At 50.1% G+C, this 23,928-nt stretch overlaps 1 protein-coding gene across 1 annotated transcript in view; it reads left to right on the top strand.

The window, feature by feature from the left end:
• ALPK3 (alpha kinase 3) overlaps positions 1 to 23,928 on the top strand; it is a 48,994-nt gene continuing 25,066 nt past the window's right edge. The window contains exons 1-5 of the mRNA XM_060293516.1: positions 1 to 162; positions 5,308 to 5,346; positions 8,875 to 8,996; positions 19,299 to 19,416; positions 20,001 to 21,228. Coding sequence (XP_060149499.1) covers positions 20 to 162; positions 5,308 to 5,346; positions 8,875 to 8,996; positions 19,299 to 19,416; positions 20,001 to 21,228 — 1,650 coding nt within the window. The 5' untranslated portion in view covers positions 1 to 19. The remainder of the gene's footprint in view (positions 163 to 5,307; positions 5,347 to 8,874; positions 8,997 to 19,298; positions 19,417 to 20,000; positions 21,229 to 23,928) is intronic.

Genomic DNA, 23,928 nt, shown 5'->3' with positions numbered 1-23,928 from the left:
GGCGCGGGCCGGCAGCAGCATGGGGTCACGGAGGGCCCCCGGCCGCGGCTGGGGCTCGGGCGGACGGTCCGGGGCGGGGGGCGACGGCGAGGACGACGGGCCCATGTGGATCCCCAGCCCCGCCAGCCGCAGCTACCTGCTCAGCGTGCGGCCCGAGACGAGGTGAGTCGCGCCCTGGGGGCCTGGCCGGGCCGGGGCGGCGTGTGGGGAGGGCGGAGGCCTTCGGATGGGCCCTTGGAGCGCCGGCCCGAGGCCTGGGGACATGGTCAGGCCGGACCGGCCCTCACGGCCCCTCACGGCTCCCCTGACCTCTCATGGCCCGTGGGCCTCTAGCCTCCGGCAATGCGAGGCTCTGGGGACGAGGAAGGCCCTACTTTGGGGTGATTTCACAGGGGCCTGAACGCTCTCCTTATCTCCCCTACCTCACTCTCGCCCCTCGCTCAGCTACTCCCGGGCCTCGGATTCCACAGCTCGCGATAAGGAAAGCCAGAGAGGCTGACATTCTTGCCGGCTGGAAGGGAGGGGGAGAACATTCTCGGGGGTGGGCAGGGGAGAGGGAGACGTGGGGGGCGCTAGGGGCACTGCCCTGAAGGGGGCTGCTTCGCTCCGGATTCAGCGGAAAAAATAAACTCTTTAGAGAAGGGTCTTCCCCTGGGCCCAGGACTTTGGTCTTCCCCGGGATCTCGGTGGGAGCTGGTGAGGTGAAGGGATTGCTCGAGGTGCTGGTCGGCCCGGCCTGAAGATTCAGAGCTTGTGGCTCTGAGGAAGCCAGTTTCCCTGCCCAGTCTGGGGGACTGGGATGCCAAGGGAAGGGGCCGAAATGATGAGCCCTTTACTTCTCTTCCAAGAATTAAAGAGGTGTGGATGCTTTGTTTTGGGAGCTAGGCTACCCACCCGTGTAAAGACTTGCAGACAATAGAGGGGCATTTTGGCACTCAAAGGCACCCAGACACACAGGAACACGTTCATTACCATGGAGACGGACACTTCCTGTCCCCTCTGGACAGCTTCGTTTCCCTCCAACTCTGGAGTCTATTCCAAAGGGAATTGTGATGGTTGGCTATTGGGTTAGTGGTTGTGTCACAGCCCCAGAACTTGTCTTACCGTAGGTCACACAGAAAACAGCCAGTCCTCTGACAAGCTGTCTGGAGACTTCTTGTCCTCCGTTGTTAAAACAGCACAAAAACAGGCATCAAGGACATTCAGGAAAAGTCCCAGGCACTTCCTCGTGGATTGGCTGAGTTCTGTTGACCTTGGAGTTGGAAAAGTTCAAATGTAACCGGAACCGGTTTCTGCATAAAACTCGTCAAATGGTGTCACATGTCTGGGACAGGGCTGAGGGCTGGTGTTAGTGATTGAGTCAGACTCGACAAGGTCCCTGGCTGCCAGAAAGAATGCCCTTTCCTCCTAGCCACTGGCTCTATGGAAAAACTGGAATGACATTTGTATATTTACTCCAGTCCATGGTGAAGCTGACTGCCTTCCAGGAGCCTCACGCTTGTCTCATACTTGTCACAGTGATTTGTCTGGGCTTTGCCTCCTGTGTCTGGCCTTTGTCAATACCAGTGGAACAAGGAGAAGCGGGATGCAGGGCCCTTCTCAGAGACAGCATTGGGGTGGCTTGAAAACCAGGCAGAACTGGGAGGGCAGGGGATCTGGGCTGTTAGGGAAAAGGCTGGAGAGTGGACACATGTCCACTCTCCAGCTGCCACCTGAGAAGTTGTATGGTAGGTACAGTTGCACATGTGATGAGTGCAAAGCAGTGTGTCAGCCTGAGAACTGCAAGTGGATTAGAAATGTCTGGCTTCAGTCCCTTTGGACCTAAGTGAGAATGTTCTTAAATGGAGACTCTTTTCATCAAGTGTTTGGAGGGGCAGGGCTGGGGCAGTGGGAGAGAGGGTTTTCTAGCCCAGGACTGTGGGCTGTGGTTTTGCCTCTGCCACCTGGCCACAGACCCCCGCCCCGTCCCCGGTCCTGAGAGACAAAGAAGGCTAGGTTTCTCTTACCTCTGGAAAAACCTCTGGCCAAAGAGGGGAGACTGTGAAAGTGAATGGGGCTGTGTTGGGTACTTGGGGCGGAGGCAGTTCACAGCCGTCTATCAAGGCCTGATTCCTGTGTTAGAGCAGGCAACCATATAGTCTTCTGTCTCTCAGAGCAACCTGACTGCCTGTGGGTGTGGGAAGAGAGCCCAAGAGATGGAGGAGAAAGAGGGTCCCTTGAGGACTTTGCCAGTTAACCCTGGCTCCAGCCTAGATGAGCCCTGACTATCCAAGAATTCTGATCAAGAGGCAGGTTCCGTCCCACTCACTCTTGACTTCAGTGTTTTCGGGTCTACCTTGATACACAGCTATCACAGAGCTTGTGAGTCATCATTCTCATGGGACCTTGGGAGGGTAGGCTGCCCCTGGGAGCCGATGGACAGCTGGGCTGTGAGCCAGGCCACCAGAAGCCTTGGCCCAGGTCTAGAACCTGTCTTCCTGTGCATACCTTTCCTTCCTCCAACCCTGGAGGGATTTCCAGTCCGTAGTCAGCTCAAGGATATTTCCAGTACCCCTGGGGTCAGAGGTTCAACATGCAAGTAATCCCCCCAAATTGTAGGCCCTCCCTCCTAGGGCATCCAGCCTCTAGGACCTCACCCCTATAGGAAGGTGGGGCATGGGTAAGCTAGAGTAGGTTAAGGAACCACAGTCGGGTGGTTGCAGTTATTACTAACTTGCTTCCGAGGGACACTTAGAAGTTCCAGAAATCTCTGACCACTCGTTTCTTGGACACTCTGGTCCAAGTGGGCTCGGAGGAGCAGCAGAGCCCATGATATTTGCTATAGCTTTGTGACACCTCTTCTGTTCTGCTTGGGTCAGGCAGGTTGTCTAGGGCTTTCAGGGAAACTGAGGCAACAGGCCAGGACTTTCTGAGGGCCTTTTATGTCCCAGAATATATGAAAGCCAGGAAGAATGGGAGGCCCCAGCTTCCAGGGCCAGTCCTGGTCCCCCACGCTGCCGCCCCCTCTCCCCCCAGGCCTACTTTTCTCCTTTATGAAGAGACCTTTCCTTCCTGGGCCCTGAATGTCCATTCTATAAAATGAAGGTATCATTAAGAACTCTTTTAGCCTTTCTACCCCAACATTTGATGCCTCTAATTCTGACTCACTCACAGTCAGTAAATGGGGAGTTCCCTTCCTGGGTGAGAGCCCTGAACCTACCTCTGGCCCAGTCAGCAGCGCACAGGCACCTTCTGAAGACAAGGTGCCTCCACAGCCCAGGACTCCTCCTGACATGGCTAATTATGTAAGGGTGAGGCCTAGAGAAAGCAGGATGATGGAGCCAGGGAGCAGAGCGTCACAACCAGCCCTAGAGAGAGCCAGGGAGGGGTCACTATCACAGTTCAGACCCTTGCCCACTTGCAGGTGGAACCTATCGTTTTCTGTCTGAATTAGAGAGCTGATTCTCTCCCTCTCCCTCCTAGGGAAGAAATCCAGACCCAACAAGGGAGAAATCTCTCCACTCTGAGGAGAAAGGCAAAGGAAGTTCATGGTCAGGAAAGGATGGAGTTGGCTAGTGCCTTGAAACCACGGGAGGTGTGCCCTCTTGGCCTCCAGAGGGTTTTTGAAGCTGTGAGCAAAGGCAGCTGCATTCTGGAGCAGCAGCTCCCTCTGGGGGGCAGGACCCTTCCAGACTGAAAGAAATACTTCCCTTCTCTCCCTCCCTCCTCCTCCCTCTTTCTCCCTCTTTCTTCCATAAAACAGAGGTTGAAGACCCACTGTATGCCTAGCACTGTGCCAAGAGCTACAGAAGCTACAAGAGCTAGGTTTGAAGGCTGGGTAGGCAGGATTTAGGTGAGCAGAAGGAAAGAGGGAGGGCTTTCTGAGCAGAGAGGACAAAAGTGAAGTCTCAGAGGCCAGGAATGGACCTGTCCATGCCAGTTAGGCGACAGGTCTGGTTACAGTGGAACCTGAGTATTGGGAAGTAGAGAACCGTGTGTGATGGGGTGCGAGTAGGTGAGGGAGGGCCTTAAGTGCCCAGTCAAGGAGTTGAGACTCAATATAATACACAGTGGGGGGATTGTAGCTTTTTTTTTTTCCAGAGAGGTGGTGTGCTGACGGGTGAAGGAGAAGGGGATTGTGTGCTCATCCAATATGGAGGCACGAGGGTCTAGATCAGAACACAGCAGCAGGAATAGAAAAGGAGAAAGAAGGGCCTAGAATTATGGACTAACTGGACTTGGGAGGGAGAAGGAGGAGTCCAAGATGGCGGATTTACAGCTTCAGGAGAGTGCTGGTAGTATCCACAAACCCAGGAGCCCTGGAGTGGAAGCCATGTTTTGGGGTAGAGGATGAGTTTGGTTTTTTTTGTTTATAAAGATACAGGCTGTCAGTGGTCAGAGATGCAGACAGAGTTCCATTGAGCAGACTGGACTGCTGATAACGAAGGGAGAGCTATTCTTATGGTGGGGGCAGACTGAAGGGAGTGAGTGTGGTTGGGTGGCCCCTGAGATCGCCCAGGGAGCGGTGGGAGATGGTGGCCCTAGACTCCACTGGAGATATTTGTGTTAGGAAAACTGGAGGCAGAGGCAAAAGTTGACTCATGTCAAGTGGGCTGGATCTCCACTAAGGGGCAGCTCTGTGTGAGTCCTCACCCCCCAGTGGCCTACACAGCCCCTAGCTGGTGTCCACTTTCAGCTGCCCCCGGGGCAGGAGGGATGATCAGGGCCTCTAAGTGTAAAGGGCCTTGGGCTGGTCTGACCGAACTGGGTGCCTCCTGGCTCCTGTTGAATTAACTGCTTTGTTCTTCTCCTGTTCTTCACACTCCCAGCTGGTTTGCCTTGCGTGGTCTGTTTAACCGTACTTTAACATGTTAATGGGTGTTCTCCAAGCCACCTGTCTCCTTCCCAGCCTGTGAGGGGATTTCCAGGAACGGGGGCTCTTCTCCCCATAAAGGCCGAGGGTTGAAGCAGGAGCTGCCCCCAAGCTGGCATGCTGTGGAGTGGGGAACCGTGCCAGGAAGCTACAAGTGATTCAAGGACCTGGGACACACCTTTCTCAAAGCTCAGCCCCTGGGGGCCTCCTTCCTGCCTAACCATTTCCCTGGACTCTGTTGCATTTAACGAGCTCTTGGTTTCAGATACATTGTGTCGGGTGGTGAGGACACTTGCTAACTGGAGCTGGCCAACTAAGACAGCTGGTCCCTTTTAATAGAAAAGCCCCTGGGCCCCAGATGGTGGCCGATTAATACTTTGCCCACTGTTGTTGATTTCTCCTCCTCCTCTCCTTGCTTTTTTGGCCTAATGATTCCATTTGCTGTTTTTGCTTAGCTTATCAAGCAACTGGTTGTCTCACCCCAGCTCTGGAAGGTAAACGCACCATTGCATTACATTTCTCTGACTGCTTTTTTTCTTGGGTGTGGGCATTGAGGGGCCTCTGGGTGACTGCTTTTGCACTAACCAGGCTGCATGGGGTGAGGGGAAGGTGGAGGGTGGTTGGGGAGGGTGTGAGAGGGCACTCACGTGAGCATGGGTCTCACAGGGGCCAGAGTTGATGCCTGCATGCACCATCCGAAAGGGGTGCTGGGACCCAGAAATAGGCCCGGGTCTCTGAGATGCCTGCAGCTGTATCTCTGTGCCCCTGGGAGAGGCACCATGGGACCAGAACAGAGAACCACCAGTCATGTGCCCCATTTCTCCCCCATCCTAGGCTTTCATGGTTTTTGTAACCACATATCTAGGTTTGACACCTTATTGTTTATCTTCTAACCATGGATACTTCCTTGAAAAAAATTTTTTTTCTCAGTCCCATAAGTTCTCCTTCTGTCATCTCTTTCTCCCGATTTCCCTCTCCTTTGGCTCCTCTCCACCTCTGCAGACTGTGAACCCTGTAAGGTCAGGGAATACCATGTTAGTGTATTCCTGCATTAACTTGTTCTCTGAATCTGCTTCAGAGACAGATCGGGGCCTGAGCAGGCCCACGGGCCGGGTTTGCCTGTTGAATGACTGTCCTCTTGCCTCCTTAGCTGGGGACAGCTCTCCACCCCTGGCAGAACTGACAATTATGATCAAAATGGGAACGTTTCCTGGCTACTTCCAACCACTTAGGCCTCATCCCCGACTCTGGCAGATTTGGGGAGAGTTGGCTACAGTTTCTTTACACAGAGAAAGATTTCTGCGTAGCTAACTGGTTTCTGAATAGCTAATAATTAGTGCCTACCATGTACGTTTCCTGTGATAGGCAAGAATACTGAGAGACCTTTGTTCTGGGTGGCTCACTGTCTGAAGGGGTAGAAGAGAGGGTATCACGACGAATTCAAAGCAGAGTGTGGTAAGTGCTAAAAGAGAGAGGGTCTTGGAAGTCTACTTAAAGCAAGGTAAATAACCAAACCTAAGGGCAGGGTTAGGTTCCTTTGAACATGTTGAAAACCAGTGGTGATTCTGGTGTTCTATAGAGACACATGATTAGGCTGTGATATCCTTATGAAGTCACAGAATTGGAAGGACCTGGAGGTGTCAGGGTGGGACCAGACCATTTTCAGATGCATGGACTTCCTGGCTTTCCAGGGGGCAGGAAGCAGCAGACTCAGAGTCCATCCCATGTCTGAGTGGTTTGGAAAATGGGAACAGAAAGTGGGTGACATTCAGTAGAATATGATAGTATATGCAGTGACTCTCCCTGTCCCCCCAAATGTACCCCAGATCCACTCTCCTAGAGGGCATTCTTCTAGCTATACTTTTCAGCAGTTAATATAGTTAATAATATAGTTAGGACCTAGTCTGGAAAGTTTGAGAAGATAAACATTCTTTCTTATTCAAAAAAAGTAATGAAATAACATAACTACCTGTTGTTGAATATCTAGTGTGAGCACTGCAAATTTTCTTAAAGCATAATTTTCCTGTTTTCTCACTTACCAGTAGCTTATTTTCTTAGATTTTTCCCAAGCAGCTTCATCCCTAAGAGCCTAAGCTGAATATGAGATCCAGGCTCATGTTCATGAGTAGGGTAGGATTCAGATCATGTAGGGAGGACATAATTAGGTATGTTTTGAATTAGTTGCAAAATCGTAGAAGTCTGATTACTTTTGGCATAGCACTTTCCTTTAGAAACTGTTGGTTGGGATCTGGTATTCCCCAAAGTCAGAAACTGCTGCTAGCATGAGAGCAGCAAGAAACGTTTTCAGATGAAATTCCCGAGTGTCAGGGAGTTGATAGTCTAGATCCTGAAGGACCTTCTATTTTGAATGGATTAAAAGGGAAAGGAAAGGACAGTAAGTTGTAAGAAGACAGTTCTTACAACCATCTAATAAGTTACTTAGGTTCCAGGTGAGAGCGTGGCAGGGAGTGTTATGGCAGCCTTAACTGCAGTCCCAACTCAAGCGTTCAGGCACGTGAGAAGTTGGGATCCCCTTTCTGGGTAGTCTTTGTGGGGGAGGACTCCTGTCAACTGCTCAAAGGCCCAGGCATCTGCATTCCTGTACAGAAACCATGGCTGGACCCCCTCAGTCCAGAAGTCTTACTTGATCCCAGATACTCTTCCTGGGATGTGACCTTTCTCCTCAAACTCAAGTCCAGAATGATAACCACAGAAATGGTAAATTGAATGTGGAGCCCTCCCCACAAAGTAGGGTTTAGCTTCTATTTGCTTGTGTTCCCACAGACTCTTACCTGCCCCTGGTGGAGAGATTACAGGCAGACACACACTGCCCGCGGGCGACTACCCGTTCCTCTGAGGCTCAGAGAAAGGCAGCTCTGAGTGATTTGTCTTCTCCCACAGCAGTTTCTCCTGCTCCCCTTCACATTACCCCTTGCAGTCCTCCCTGCTGCTCACAAGAGGGCGTATGAGTTGGGAGGGGGAGGAGGGCTGGGCACGGCTTGTGCCCCACACAACCTGGCTATGTGGTTACACGTCACGCCTAGGGATGCATTGTGTCTCTGCTGGCCCATGGAAGGGTTTGGCATGGTGGTTTGCTCGTGTGTGCAGGCAGGAGAGGACTGTAAGTGCTGAGCAGTGCTGGTGAGTCTGTGCTGGACTCAGTGAGCGCACAAATGCCCCTGAGTTCTGGAAGATGGGCTATCACGAGGGAACTGAAAGCCCTGGCTTTTGCAGTGGTGGATCTGTTTGTGATTTGGCGGTCTTGCTGGTTGGTCCTGGAGCTGCCAGCTGTGTATTCACTTGAGCATGTGGATCTAAGGGGGGAGCAAGGGAGCCATGACTGGCTTTCCACTGGAAGTCCATAGCCCTCTTTAGGGTGAGAATTCATTTGAGTCTTTCTTTTCTGATACTCCTAGGAGCTAGAGGCCACCCTTGGATCTAGACCCCTGGCATTGACCAGCTTATTCTTTGTCTACTATGGGTCTATCTATGCTCACAAGTGCAGGGGCTTTTCTTCTGAGCCTAAGCTTTAGGAGAGGCCCCTGAGCTCCTAGGACCTATGTATACATGGGGTTGGCTGGCTTTTCCCTCTGTGGCATGAATGGAGGCTCTGCTGTGCTGGGGTCTCCATCTCTGAGGCTGGGCCTATCCATGTGTGTGTATCCCCCATGCACGAGCTTCCCTGAAAGGTGGAGTGTGAAGCAAGACTCCACAATAAGGATGGAATGGGGATGCCAGGACTGGTGGTCTGGCATGCTCAGGAGTCTGGTCTCTGGTCAGATGCTGCCTACTGTAATGGGTCTGGGTCAGGATCCCATTCAGCCCCTTGGTAACTTCCCTGCTCCCAGCCTGGCCAAGAGGCCTAGGCTTTCTGGAGGAAAGACTTGCCCAGGTGCTGGAGCCATGGCCACGAGATGACGGATGGACATGGTAAGATTTAAGCTACCTTGGGCACCAGGGTGTGGCATAATGCGGTGGAGGTGGGAGAAAGGCTGCTCTGAATAGTTCTTTGCCTTTCCTAGGAGCACCTTCTGCTCCGTCATTGCTCAGCTAACAGAGGAGACCCAGCCGCTATTTGAGACCACGCTCAAGTCCCGGGCTGTGTCCGAGGACAGCGACGTTAGATTCACCTGCATCGTCACAGGTAATGGGGCCGTCTGTATGATCCATGCCAGGGTGCTGCACAGGTCGGGGTCTAAGAGGGCTGTGGGGACAGGCACGTAGAGGGGTTGGCTGTGTGCACGAAACTGTGCAAGTTGACATTTGTCTTCTTAGCTTTCTCTCCAGTTTCATCTCCCTGTGTGGGCTGGGGTCCCTTTCTCCTCCCATTCTGGAGCCACATATACACCCTGCTCTTCTTCAAAACCTGTCTTCTGTAAAGGTTCCTCACCCTCAGGCATACATACACGACTGATGAATCTTATTCCAAGGAGAGAAGCTCTCCAGTCGAAAGAGGTTTTCAAGGCTACTCCTCAAATATCCCCATTTTACAGTTGAGTAGTTTGTAACTTGGGAGTCTCAAGCCTGAGAGGCAATAATGTAGAGTGATTCTGACCGCAGACCCTGGAGACAGACTGCCTGGCTTGGAATGCTGGCTTGTCCCCTTTCCAATTATGTGATGCCGAACACCTCACCTGCAAAGTGGGGACGATAATAGTATGAATACATGCAAAGCATTTGGAATAATACCTGGCATACAGTAAGTACCGTATAAGTGTTAGAAGTGAAGACTGTCATGTGTGCATTTCACTGAACTCCGTGGTGGAATTTGAAGCAACAGTTTGGCAGAATAGGAAGCAGAGACATACTCCTTGGAAGGGGGGAATAAAGGGGTGAGGGTACTGGGAAGCTGGCCCTGGGCATTATATCCCTCCCCCAAACCTCCCAGCAGTGGCTCCATTGCACTAACCCGACCTGCTTCAGGGCCTGCAGGACTCACCAATGGGTGCCTATCTCTCCCAGCTCTGCAACCACCAGGTCAAGATTCCCTCCAAGAGCCCATTTTTTTCAGTAAATCAAGGGCGTTGGTGGTTTCCAGCTACGACATGTCCTGATTCTGGGGAACCTGTCTGCCCCAACCAGCTAAACATCTTCTCTGAGACTGGATTCCCCTGGGCAGTTTTCACCTTGCCCAGAACCCTCTGTGCTCAAAGCTGAGAACACTTCCGAGGGATGCAGAGATGCGCCTGCATCCCTTAACTTTGTACAGCATAACACCTTTTGCAACATGTATCTGTTTCCATTGTTGTCAAATTCTTACAAAACCCTGTGAAGTCAGTGCTATTATTAGTCAGATTTTACAAAGGAGGAAACTAGAATAGGTTAGGTGACTTGCCAAAGCCCACAAACCTGGTGAAGAGGAGAAGCTGCTTTTGCTCTCTGAAGCATCTGATGCTGCTTGCTTATGCCTGCATCTGCTATGTTACTGTGCTTCTCTGCTTCCCCTCACTTATCTCCTTTATTTATTTATTTATTGGGTCTTCATTGCTGCACACGGGCTTTTTCTAGTTGTGGTGAGCCGGGGATACTATTGGTTGTGGTGTGCGGGCTTCTCATTGCGGTGGCTTCTCTTGTTGTGGAGCATGGGCTCTGGGCACGCGGGCTTCAGTAGTTGTGGCACGCGGGCTCAGTAGTTGTGGCTCGTGGCCTGTAGAGCGCAGGCTCAGTAGTTGTGGCGCACGGGTTTAGTTGCTCCGTGGCATGTGGGATCTTCCCAGACCAGGGCTCGAACCTGTGTCCCCTGCATTGGCAGGTGGATTCTTAACCACTGCGACACCAGGCAAGTCCCTCTAATAGCCTTTTAAAATAACTTTCCACAAGATCAATGCCATCGGTACCCTGTCATTTACTTTCCTTAGAGACATCCCTATTCTATGTGAACTGGTGGCCTTTTAGGCCTAATACACAGCTGTTCTACTGGGTCTTTCCTTTGCCTTTCTTCTGGGTTTGATTCAGTTTCCTGGATCTCATGTCTTCCTTTTTCTTGGCTTACTCTCTGGCTTTATTGAGCTGCATCCTCCAGTGGCTTCGTCAGGTCCCAAAGATGGTACAAGAGCAGGAGGCATTATGATGACAAGCTCTCAACCTATCTCTCCTTTGAGTCATTCTGCTCCAGTGTGACTTAGTTGTTCTCTGCGTCTGGTACACAGTCGTCATCCTAGGATCTCCCTTCATCATCATCCTGTGGATTTCCTTTACCCCTCCTGTAATGGACTTCTTGTTTATTTGTATTCCACATTTGTCTCTTTCTTGATTTACATCCTTGTTTTGGTAGCTTCCTAGGAGGAGTACATGGTAAGTAAATGTTAGACAACTTTTGTCTGAAAATGTCTTTTTTCCCTGCTTTACTCTTGATGGAGAGTTTGGCTAGGTATAGAATTCTAAGTTGAAAATAATTTTCCTTCAGAATTTTGAAAACATTACTACACTGCCTGCTTCCAGTGTTTCTGTTCAGAGCAGGAAGACAGTTTGATTCCTGATTCTGTGCATGAGACCAGTTTTCTCTCTGGAAGCTTTTAAGAGTGTTTTGATATTTCATAATGATGTATCTTGTTACGGGTGTCTTCATCCAGGGGCATGCTTGGATGCTTTCAGTCTGGAAACTGATGGCCTTTAGTTCTGAGAAATCTGAGATGATTTTGATGTTGATTTCTTCCCCCTGTTTTATCTGTTCTTTCTTTCTGGAACTCCTGTTATGTGCATATCTGCTCCCCTGGACTCATTCTCTTATTTTCTTATCTTTTCTTCCCTTTCATCTATTTGTCTTTTTGTTCTTTCTGAGATTTCCTCAGTGTTATATTTCAACTTTTCTATTGGGTTTTTTATTTATAAGAGCTCTTTTTTAATCCTTTTCTAGAACATCCTGTTCTTTTCATGAATGTAGTATTTTCTTTTAACTCTCTGATACTGGTAATGATAGTTTTCTAAACGTTTCCTGCATGGTTTGTGTTTCTTCCAGTTTGCTTTTTTTCTCTTTAATTGTTTTGGTCCTGAATCTCCTGCTTATAGGCTTTCCTCAGATATCTAGGAATCTTTGGTTGTCAGATAATGAGTAAGAGCAGGAGACTAAAAAGCGAATTGGAAGTTCTGAGCAAGTAGGAGGGGCCTGAAACCTTGGGTCTTCACTCTAGGGTGACCTGGCCACCACTAGAGTTGGGAACTGACAAAGTGAGTTTCTTTAGTTCCTTTCTCTTGGACTAGCCAGATTCCCTAGTGAGTATTCTTCTAGTGTCTTGCCTGAGTTTTCTGGAAGCTATGCAGATGAGAGGATTGGGTGGGCTCTCAGCATAAAGCATTTATTTATTTACTTTTTTAAAATAAATTTATTTATTATTTATTTTTGGCTGCATTGGGTCTTTGTTGCTGTGCGCGGCTTTCTCTAGTTGCGTCGAGCGGGGGCTACTCTTCGTTGCGGAGCTCGAGCTCTAGGCGCGTGGGCTTCAGTACTTGTGGCTGTGGGCTCTAGAGTGCAGGCTCAGTAGTTGTGGCACACGGGGTTAGTTGCTCCCTGGCATGTGGGATCTTCCCGGACCAGGGCTCGAACCCGTGTCCCCTGCATTGGCAGGCGGATTCTTAACCACTGCGCCACCAGGGAAGCCCAAACATTTATTTTATAGATTCGTTTTTCCATAGAATATTTATGCCCTCCACCGAGCTGGCTTACCCTCAGGGCAAAGTTTTACCTTTCCAGTTACTAAACTGCATCTTTGGACGTGGGGGGAAGGAGCAGTTAGTTACACAGTGGTATGGAGTGGGTGAGGGGATCCAGAGATCTGACTGTTTTCCACACCTCTTTTTACCTTTCCTTCTTTCCCTTTACCCCCAGTTCCAGAGATATCTGGTTGCCAGTTCCTATGCCCTTTGAGGATTTTCTGGTGTTCAAAGGGTAGTTCTCAGTTTCTCATTGGGTTAAGCTGTCTTGGGTCTGCTAAGTCAGTTTCTACTTGTCCATCTGCTTTCCAGCTTTCAAAATGTTGTTGTTCCTGTTGCTCTCCTTCCCCTTATTCTCCCCTTTTTTAGTGGCTATATATATACTACATATACACACACAAACACACACACACACACATTTTTTTTTTAAATAAAAACATCTCATTAGTGTAGGTTAGTGGTTTTGGGTGAGAGAGTGAAAATAGATGGTATGCTCATGCTGCCTTTTTACCTAGAAGCCTGGCAAGTTCCTTATCATCTTTCAAGGCCCAGCTCAAACAGCTCATCTTCCAGGAGGTCATCTCCAGCATTTCCACAGAGAGCTCTTACTCTGTCTTTCACAGTACAGCTTCTTGGTCCATCTCTCTCCCCAGTGAGACCGTGAGATCTGAGGGATAGAGCACACGCCTGACACATCGTGCCTCTGGAGCAGGCACGAAGAAGGCACTCAGTACATATTTGCCAGTATGACCACAGTGACCCTGACTGTGTGGACAACAAAATCAGTGTCTTTTCCACTTTCCACATTGCCTGTTCATTGCAGCTGCAGCTTCAGTGCCTTGACAACAGCAGCTGCTGTGGGGGCCTCCCTCCTTTCCTTCTTCCAATCTGTCCTTTGTAGCCATGGACTCTGAGAGCAACATGCTGAAGCCGACATGAGTCTGACTTACAGAGTCTTGGAGTATTTTACTGGATGCCCCCAAGGTCATCATGGGAGTAAGCTTTTCCCTGTCTCAAGCCCAACTCAAAGGAACAAACTTTTATCCCCTCAATTGCCATAATACCCATGTCTCATGATGACCAGCCAGGCCCATGGTCTTCTGCTCAGGAGCACCTGCCATGATGAGATCTACGACTCTGCTGAGTAAGGCTGTAAGATTTCTAGGGCTCTAGCTATCTCTAACATCCACATCTTAGTCCACTGTCGTACCTAGTTCCCTCCTCCTCCCTCCTCATCCCCATGTATATAAAAAAAATCTCAGGTTACCTGAGTCTTTTGTAGCAGATTAAGAAAGAATTCTCTGTGATCGCCATAGTACACTTGGTAAGTAAGCCTTTCCCAATTAACAAGGAGAAAAGGTAGACTGTAAGAGAGGGGCCAGGGGGAGGGGAAAGCATTATGCAGAAAGATCAGAGAACAAAGGAAACAGGGCTAGAAACTGGGTCTCCCCTCTGCCCCCATCTGGAATGGAGGATCGTGGATGGGTGTATGGCTCAGACTGGCCTTTGTATGAGACTGGTGTGGTGATCCTGGCTCGTCCCATGGAGATGGAGTGACCTCACTTCCTCCCACCCTGCTGGTAGCACTCCTTGAATGAGGTTGTGATGAGTCAGTCTAAGCAGGGCCCTGCCAGGAGTAGGTGATGCTTTCGTGGTGGGTCAGGATCTAGTCCAGGTGAGGAAGAGGAGTCTGTGCCAGTGCCCCTGCTGGCTGAGCTCTGAGGGAAGCCCTTCGGGACTTGGAGAAGTGGTATATGACCCTGGGGTTCTCCCCTCTCAGAGTGGGCATATGGGGGATAGCAGGCCTTGATTGGACCTTCTGGCTCCTGTCTCCCCCAGGGGCCCCTCTGGCCAGAGTACAACTGTCCTCCTTGAGGCTGCCCATCTCTGTCCAGCATGGTGACCCCTTTCCCCCACTCTCCTCAACTCTGTTGTAGATTCTATCTTAGCCTGTGTATATGTGTGTGTGTGTGTGTGTGTGTGTGTGTGTGTGTGTGTGTGTCAGGACAACTGGGCAGAGGGACTTAGCCTTTAGACAGAACCAAGTTCTTGAAGAAACTACTTTTAGAGAAATAAGTCTAAAATAATGACTGCTGGGGGCAGAAACTTACATATTAGTCCCAGAGTCCCCAAGGGAAAGAGCAGTGGAATAAGGAAAAGGACACCAAGGGCTTTGTCATGTGCCAGCTGTGTGACCCTGAGTAAGTTACTTGATTTCTCTGAGTCTCATCTTCCTTTTGTGTAAAAGGAAGGGATTGTGTAAAAGGGATTCAAACACCTGCCTTACCTGTTTTATAGAAGAGAGGGATTTGAATTTTGGCTCTTCTGTGTACCATCTGGATGACTTTGGGCAGGAGCTTTAATTTCCTCTTCCTTAAATTGAGGATTAATAACAGTACATTCCTCATAGGATTTATGAGAGGATTAGATGAGATAATACATGAAAAATGTACAGGTCAGTATCTGGCATATAGTAAGTCTTCAGTAAATGTTCACAATTGTTTTCACAGGTTTGTTATGAAGACCAAATGAAATTTTATATTTGAAAGCTCTTTGAAACCTCTAAATTTACATTCATCATTATTCTTCTCCTGAATCTGAGCTTCTCCAAAATGGGAACAGTTAGGATGAGGCTGTAAGTCTCCGAGCTGAGTTCTGGACTCAGGCATGCTGGCTGTGGAGCAGAGGTGTCAGTGTAGGAAGGGGAAGAGGGAAGGCCTCAGGCTTCAGTACTGCTGTGGGCTCTCCTGGTCAGGGCCAAGTGTGTGTGTGTGTGTGTGTGTGTGTGCATGCGTGCATGCCAGCCTGTGGGCACACATACGGGCACACGTGTGTGTGCAGCTGGGAGTGAAGGACCTCCCCTGCTTTTGTGTGTTTCAGAATACAGTTCTATTACCCAGGGCACAAAGAAATGTTTTCTCCCCAAATAAAGTTGTTTCCAGAATCCACTGTTGCCGTGGAGCCCTAAGCTGTCAGGTTGGCCCCCACCTAGTGAAGAGGCACCAAAAGGTGGCATGGGGGCTGAAGCCCCAGCCTTGTGGCTGTGGGCTCCATTCAGCGTTCCCTTCTTGCCCCATCCCTGCCCTCTCGCTACAGCCTGACTGGACTCGGATGCCCTGGAGGTTGAGGCCTGACTGGGCAGATCATGGGGCAGGGAGGCTCTGAGCCTGGCCCTTGTAGGAATGAGATCACCCCATGGGATGGTGAGGACATGCACGGTGATGTAACCAGGGGCTTTAGCTCACTGTGGAAACATGGGGCTCGCTTTACAGTCAGGGCTGCCCAGAGTTTGTTCCTAGCTGACCCAGCTGCAGCCTCACCTCCCTTGCTCCCTACTCCTGTGCACAGTTCCCCAGTGTGTCCTCTGCTTTCCACCCCACACTATGCTGTTGTGGTTCCTTTGTCAGGCATGCCCTTCCCACTCACCTCTGGTTTGCTCACTTATTCCCTTCCTCATTTACTCACTCATCCAGCAGATTTTTATTTTTATTAAGTAACTACTCTGTGCCAGGTGCCATCTTAGGTGGTAGGGATACAGAAGTGAAGGAGAGATTATGCTGACTCACATGGGACATAAGTCTAGGAGGGGAGACAGACAAGGGGATAGTCAGTTACAGTATTGTGATTAGTGCTATGAAGGGGGGAAGTACAGGCACTGAACCCACGTTTTCTGAAATTCTACCCACCCTCACAGCCATTTCAAATGCTGCTCATGCCATAAAGCCTTTCCTGATTCCCCAGCCAGAGGTGCTCGTTCCCTTCTCTGTACCCTGAGCCGTTAGTGCATTGCTTCATTCATTCACCTATAAATATTTAACGAGTGTTGATTCCATACCAGGCACTATTCTAGGAACTGGGGACATAGCACGAATAACACGGATGAGTCATGGAGCTGTTCTTTCCCCAGGGAGTTGGAGAAGATGGATGTAAACCAACAACCTCATCAGGGTATAATATGTCAGGCAGCAATGCATTCTATGAAGAAAAAGAAACATAGTAAGAGGGCTAAGAGTTTCCAGGGAGACAGAGTCGCTGTTTCACAGGGGCTGGTAGGGAAGGCCTCTCCAAGGAGGGAATGTGTGAACAGAGGCGGGAGGAATCCAGATGTGATTCTCACCTGCTTTCAGAGGCCAGCCAGCAGGGCCGTGTGGCAGGGGTACCGCAGGCAAGGCAGAGAACGGGAGGAGCTGAGGCCGGTGCGCTAGCGCGGCCCACGTCACGAGGGCCTTAATGACATGGGAGCTACTAGGGTGTTTTGAGCAGAGGAGTGCTATCACTTGACTTTATTTACTTCATTTTAAAAGGTTCACTCTGGCTGTGCTGAGAATGGGCTGAAGAGAGGCCAGGATGGAAGTAGTGAGATCAGCAAGGAGGTTGTTGCAGAAACTGAGGTGTCAGATGATGGTGATGGACCAGGTTGGCAGCGGGGAATGGCAAGAAGTGATCAGATCCTGGATACAGTCTGGAGGAAGGGCCCATAGAATTGTCTGATGGAGTGGACGTGAGGAAAAGAATAAGGGATTGCCTCCAGGTTTCTGGCCTGAGCCAAATTAGAAGGATGAATTTGCCCTTTACTGATATATGTGGGACTTGGCTTGGAGAGGGGAATAAGGAGCTTGGTTGGGGACTTGTTAGGTTTGATCCCTATTAGACCTCCAAGTGGAGATGTCAGGTACGCAGTCAGAAATAAGAACCAGTTCTAGTTCTGGGCTAGAGATACAAATTTGGGAGTCAGGAAGATATAGCTATTTAAAGGCTGAAGGACAGGAGTAGATCCCCTAGGTTTTATGGCTAGAGAATGGAGAATGGTTCTGAGGCCTGAGCCCTGGCCTATCTAACACTTATAGTCTTAGGTGGTGATGGTGGGGGAGCAGTGGAAGAAAGAGATTAGGAAAAGTGGCCAGTGGAGTAGGAAAGGCACTCAGAAGGAGTGGCATCCAGGAGCAAGAGAGGAAAAGGTTTCAAGAAGGGACGGTCAATGCTGATAGATCGGGTAGACGAAGCTTAAGAAACGCTAGTGGATTTGGCGATGTGTGACTCATGGGTGACCTTGCCAAGAGCAATTCTGGCGCAGCGGTGGGTACAAAAGCCTGATTGGAGGAGACGGAGTGAAGACAGTGAATACAGACAACCCTTCCAAAGAATTTCTCTATAAAGGAGAGAATAGAGAGATGGGGGCAGGAGCTAATGGGGGACGTGGGGTCAAAGAAAGTTCTTTTAAAAGAAGGGAGACAGTACAGAGGCTTGTATACTTATAGGAATGATATAAGAGAGGAAAAGCTTGATGATGCAGGAGAGGAGGAATGATTGTTGGAGAGATGTCCTTGATGAGGCAAGAGGAGATGAGATGCAGTGAGGGTGTCTTTAGATAGGCATGGGGGTAGTTTATCCATAGACAGTAGGGAAGACAGAGAATGTGTACCCAGATACAGGTGCATCCCTCCCTTGTGCAGAGACCTGTCTTATCTTCTCTATAGTACAGTCGGTTCCCTGAGAGCAGAGAGCTGTCTGTCAAGCTCCTATATCTTCATAACCCTTGCTTGGCAGTCAGCACACACCTAAGGGAATATATGTTAGGAGTCTTTAATGTCTAATAAACATTGCAAATTAATTGGAGTCAGCTTAAGAAATGAAGCAGAATTTTTTGGTAAGGCTTAGATGGGCTTCTTATGGAATTGACAAGTAGGAATGTAGCTGTGCCCAGGCAAGGAATGGAGCCAGTATTTGGAAGGATATTGGGACTCTCTCTGTCTTCTTTTTTTAATTTTGGCTGCACTGGGTCTTCGTTGCGGCGTGCAGGCTTCTCTCTAGTTGTGGTGTGCAGGCTCAGTTGCCCCGCGGCATGTGGGATCTTAGTTCCCTGAACAGGGATCGAACCCACATCCCCTGCGTTGGAAGGTGGATTCCTAACCACTGGACCACCAGAGAAGTCTCTCTCTCCTTTTTCTTATTCTATCCTGAACATCAACTTCATTTTCCATCTCACCGTCGACCAGCTTTGTCTGCTTCTCAGTCCATGTGGCAGAACATGGCTGTACCCCTTCCAAGTTATTTCCAGACACTAGGGTAGACCGTCTCTAGGTTCCAATTCCCAAATACTAGATCAAAGAATTGGATTAGATTAGCTGATTATGTGTCCATTACTGGACAAATCAGCCAAGTGTCCAGGGAAGAAGGGACATGTGACTTTTACAGTAGGAAACTCTTTGTGAGTAGGGCTGGAAATCCAGAGAGGAGGGGCTGGGAAAATACCTCAGTCAGTTTCACAGTAGTGAATGGTTGGGAAAGTAGGTGTGGATGGGTGGATGGATGAATGGATGGATGGATGGATGTTTTAGCTGTGTCATCAAATAATACTAACAGCTCAGGAAGCTGGAATGAAAGAAGGAGGGCTCTTGGCAGTGGTGTTGATATTGGGTATTGGTGAGAGACCTCCGAGGATAGAGCTGTTACTACTGTTGAGGATGTAGAACAGGCCACTGAAGAAAGGAAGCTTATTACTACCAGCCAAAGCTTTCTGGAGACTCCTTGCCTCCCTTCTTACCAGAAGCTAGGCAGTTTCTCCTCTATATTTGCCTTCCAGCTGCTGAAGGGGAACAGTTTTAGGCTTTGACAGGGCCTAGCTTCTAAAAATAAGCTGAGCCATATGATAGCCCTCTTCTTGCTACAAGCCCCGGGGGCAGGTGGGCCAGTCCAGTCTCTTCAGGTGGTCTGGGGAAGCCATGGCATCCTGTTCTCTGCTCCCACTACGTTGGAACTGGTCTCCCTGCAACCCAATCTCCTGCTTCCCTCTTAGGATACCCAGAGCCAGAGGTGACCTGGTACAAGGATGACACAGAGCTGGACCGCTACTGTGGCTTGCCAAAATACGAGATCACTCATCAGGGCAACCGCCACACACTGCAGCTCTACAGGTGAGGGAGAGGGGCCTGTTCTGCTCTCTCTGCCCTCCTGAAGGTCCTATGGCCCACGTCTGCCCTTAGAAATGGAGTCAGCTGGATGAAGACGCCCAGACAGGATCTGGGGGTGGAGGCGGGGTTCTGCGGCTAAGCTGAGCCACCTGCTGAAGCGTGTCTGCCTGCCAGTGTCTGGGATCTCCTAAGGCCAGGGCGGGAGTATCTCTGACAGCCAGAGAGCTGAGTGTAACCAGAGGGGGTCGACCCATAGCAACATTTTCCATGAGGTCAGCTTCCCAAAAAAGCTCCTGTGTCATCCTTCCTTCACAAGGGGCTGTGTGGGTCACCTGCTTCTGAAGGGAGCTCTCCTGGGCCCCAAGTCTAATCTGTCCTGGAAGAGCATGACCTTGGCCAGCTCCCACCCTCTTGCCAGCCTCAGTTTCCTCAGCTGTAGTGGGGAATTTTGGAGGTGGTGCTATCGGAGGTGGGGCGTGGCACTCGGGGCAGGGCTGGCAGGGGGTGGGGCGGGGCGCTCAACTCTGCGAGGCTCTGGCTGCGAGGATTGTGGGCTCTCGCCTCCCATCTCATGCTCCTGCCTCTAGGTGTCGAGAAGAAGATGCCGCCATCTACCAGGCCTCTGCCCAGAATGCCAAGGGAATTGTGTCCTGCTCGGGGGTCTTGGAGGTGGGCACCATGACCGAATACAAGATCCACCAGCGCTGGTTCGCCAAGCTGAAGCGCAAGGCTGCGGCAAAGATGCGTGAGATCGAGAAGAACTGGAAGCACGGGAAGGAGGCCGTGGAAGAGGCCGACACCCTGCGCAAGCTCAGCCCCGACCGCTTCCAGCGGAAGCGGCGGCTGAGTGGGGCCGAGGTGCCAGTCCCCTCGTCCCCCACCCGGGAGGTCGAGAACGGGACACCGGTGGCTTGGCAGGAGGGAGAGACGGAGCCTGGTCAGCACCCAGGTTTGGGCCTGATCAACAGTTTTGCTTCCGGAGAGGTGACCACCAACGGCGAGGCTGCCCCTGAGAACGGGGAAGCTGGGGAGCATGGCCTGTTGACATACATCTGTAAAGCCATGGAGCTGGGGCCTCAAAGAGCCCCCAAAAAGGAGTCTGGGGCCAAGAAGAAAAAGAAAGATGAGGAACCTAAGCAAGGTGTGCAGAAGCCAGAGGTAGAGAGGGCAGCTCGAAGCCACCGTTCCTCTGAAAACTGTGTCCCCAGTTCAGACAAGCCTGACTCCTGTGGGACACAGGGGCCCATGGACATGGAGCAGGTTCAGACCCAGCCGAGGGGCAGGGCCGCACAGGGGCCTGGATCCTCCGGAGCAGATGGCACCAGGAAGCCAGCCTCTGCTGTGGGTACTCAAGACCAGGCCCAGAATGCCCCTGTCCCAGGCCCAGACCAGGAAGTGTATTTCTCCCTGAAGGACATGTATCTGGAGAGTACCCAGGCAGACAAGCCTCAGGGGGAGGAGGAGGCCCAGACCCCCCGGGGCAGTACACCTGGAGAGCTGCCCTCAGGGAAGGTATCCAGCAAAGCCAGAGGTGAGAGGGAACCTGCTGTCCCTGGCCAGCCCACGCCCTCAGCCCCCCAGCAGACTAGGCCCTTCAACAGGAAGAGATTTGCTCCTCTGAAGTCCAAAGGGGAGCCCACCACCAGCTGCAAGCCTGATTCTTCCCCAAGTCAAGATCCAGAACCTGGGGCTCAGAGCTCAGGGAAGGCCCCGCCTCAGGCCTCTGCCCAAGTGCCCACACCCCCCGCCCGGCGGAGACAGAGCACCCAGGACAGCCCCTTGCAGGGGCAAGCAGGCCACAGGACTCCAGGAAAGGTAAGTGTGGGTGTTGGGTGCCCGGAGGCCGCTCGGGAAAGATGACCTCATGGAAACTGTTGCTGCAGCAGCTGGGCAGCCAGTGAGCAGTGGGATATTTATAGAAGGGGGTGGGGTGAGGTGGAGTGCTGGCCAGGAGCAGGGGACCACAGGCCTGGGCCTCGCCCCAGGCAGTCCCCAGATGCCAGGCGTGTGGGCGGCACAGCCTGACTGTGACCATCTCCTCTGACAACATGGAAGTTCACTGCCGAGGGGACTATGTCGCAGAGGGGGGCGGAGGAAGAGGATGTTCTTTGGGGAGGAAAGAGAATGGGGAGACTGAGGAGTGGTCTGTAGTGTGCAGTGGGTCTTGACCTGGGTGCTTAGTAGAAGATTGAAAAAATATCCACTGTCCAGAAAATTCTGACTTGATCTGGGATTTTATCTAAGATTTCGGAGTCAGGTATACCTATGTGCAAATCTGACTATCCTTAACATTGTGCGATCTTGGGCAAGTCATAAAACCTTAATAGAAACAGTGCCTACTTCAAAGGGCTGCTGTGAGAATCAGAGTGCTTGGCCCAGGGCTTGGTGCATGCTAAGAACGAAATAAATGGCAGTAGGTCTGAGACATTACTGTGGTGGGAGGTAGAGGCAAACTGTTTTCCCTGAGGACAGGAGTGCTGGCATTCTTCTGGGGATCAGGTAGCCAACAGAGGACAGAGGTTTTGTGTGGAGACAGGGGAGGGGAGGGCATCCAGGTGGCAGCATTGAGGAGTTTGATGGGGGTAGGGGGCAGGGGAAGAGGGAAGAGGGGAGCGGAATTGAGAGGATTAACAGAAGGAAAACAGTTTATCCCGTTTGGTCAGTGTTTCATGTTTCAGGGGCAGAGGGCAGGCAGTATTTCACAGGAGTGTAGAGAGAAGGAGTGTTTTATGGTGGGGCAGAAGGAAAAAGTGTATCAAGACTGGGGGTGGGTTGGATAAAATAGATGGGATATACTTATACTAAGAAATGATTGGTTGTCTGTCTGAAATTCAGATTTAACTGGGTGTCCTGTATTTCTCTTTGCTAAATCTGGCAACCCCAAGTGGAGACAGCATTTTGGCGGGAACTAAGATGAAATTGTTTCTTGGGGCAGAGGAAGCAGGAGCATGGGTCCCAGGAGACAGGAGGAGCAGCTGAAAGCAGTGTTTCACAGGGGTCAAGGCAGAAGACAGACGGCTTCTTGGAACAGTGAAGGGAAACATGAGGGACAAGCTGCTGCAGTACCTCCTGGAGGGCAGCGGGAAAAGGATGCTTCCTGGAGGGGCTGCCTTTCCCACACAGAGAGCTTTCATGGGGGCAGGAGGGAGAGACCAGTTTCAAGGGTGGCCAGGGGAGATGGTTTTCTTTCAGTGTGTGCTGAGGGTACTGAGGTTAGTCTGTGGGGACGGTAGTTCAGAGGTCTTTGGAGTGGGGTGAACCTCAAACCAGACTCTCTGAATCTGTTCATGACTCTCAGCCTCTCATGCCTGGTCTCAGGAGGTTTCAGCAGCTGCAGTGGTGAGTTCCTAGGAGCCCAGATGGGGCCGCTCCACATGCGGACAGCAGAGCATATGGTAGGGATGGCCCTCATGGGCCCCTAGGGAGCACATTTGGGAAGAGATCAGGCTGGCGGCCAAGTCTGTGAGTGAATCTGGCTTCTCTGCCCACAGCGGTGGGGAATACCACAGCCAGAATGGCTGCATCCTCCTGACAAGGCCCTCCTTGCCTCTTGCAGGTGGGACGAATGGGCTGGGGCACTGCAGGCACAGGAGAGGCTGTCTGTAGAGGTTCTGCTGTTCCTGCAAAGAGCTTTTGTGGCTTTTTTTTTTTTTTTAGTACTGAAAAAAATTGTGAAATGTATCATACATGTGAAAAATGCATTTAACAGCTATATGTATTTTTGAAGCTGTTGCTTTTTAGTAGCTGAATTTGATTGGTTTTTCATATTCTCATTCTACCAAATCTTTTTTAAAAAATCTTTTTTGATTATGAAAGAAATGCGTGACCATAGTAAAAAATATGGGGGAAAATTCTAAGAGCTGAAAGGAAAAAGTAAAAATTCACCTATAATTCTACCATCCAAAGACATCTTGATATATCTACCAATCTTTCTGTATATGTATTTTGTTATTTAAAAATTTGATTTACATTGTTATTCTGATTCAGTTTTATATTCTCCTTTTGTTACTTCTCATTATTTCATGAGCAGTTTTTCATGGTTCCTGAAAATTATCTGAAAAACTTCATTTTTAGTGGTTATGTAAGATGCCCCAATATGCATATTTTAACCATTTCTTCAATAGTGTTTATGCTTTTCTTCCTTATTCCAAGGTTAGTTAAATATATATCTGTATTTTTATAATTTTTGTTTGAATTTCTTCATTTGACTTTTAAATTAATCTGGAATTGATTTGTGTGTATAGCATGGTATCAGTCTCTAGCTCAATTTTTGGTTAATAAGTATTCCCCCAAATTCAACCTTTTCCTATTAGTTTGTGATTCTTTCTTTATACACTAATTTTATACCCACTAAAGCCTAGTTTAGTTCCCATATATACAATCGATCATAATCCATTAATCTGTTTGTTGACTCTTACAACAGGATGATCTCATTTTAATTGTTGTAGCTTTCATTTCTGGCAGAGCAACCCTCTTATGCTTCTTTTAAACATGTTTCAGCTATTCTCTCTTGTT

The sequence above is a fragment of the Globicephala melas genome, chromosome 2, assembly GCF_963455315.2.
Source record: "Globicephala melas chromosome 2, mGloMel1.2, whole genome shotgun sequence".
Taxonomy (NCBI): Eukaryota; Metazoa; Chordata; class Mammalia; order Artiodactyla; family Delphinidae; genus Globicephala; species Globicephala melas.
This window is presented reverse-complemented; position numbering and strand designations above follow the sequence as displayed.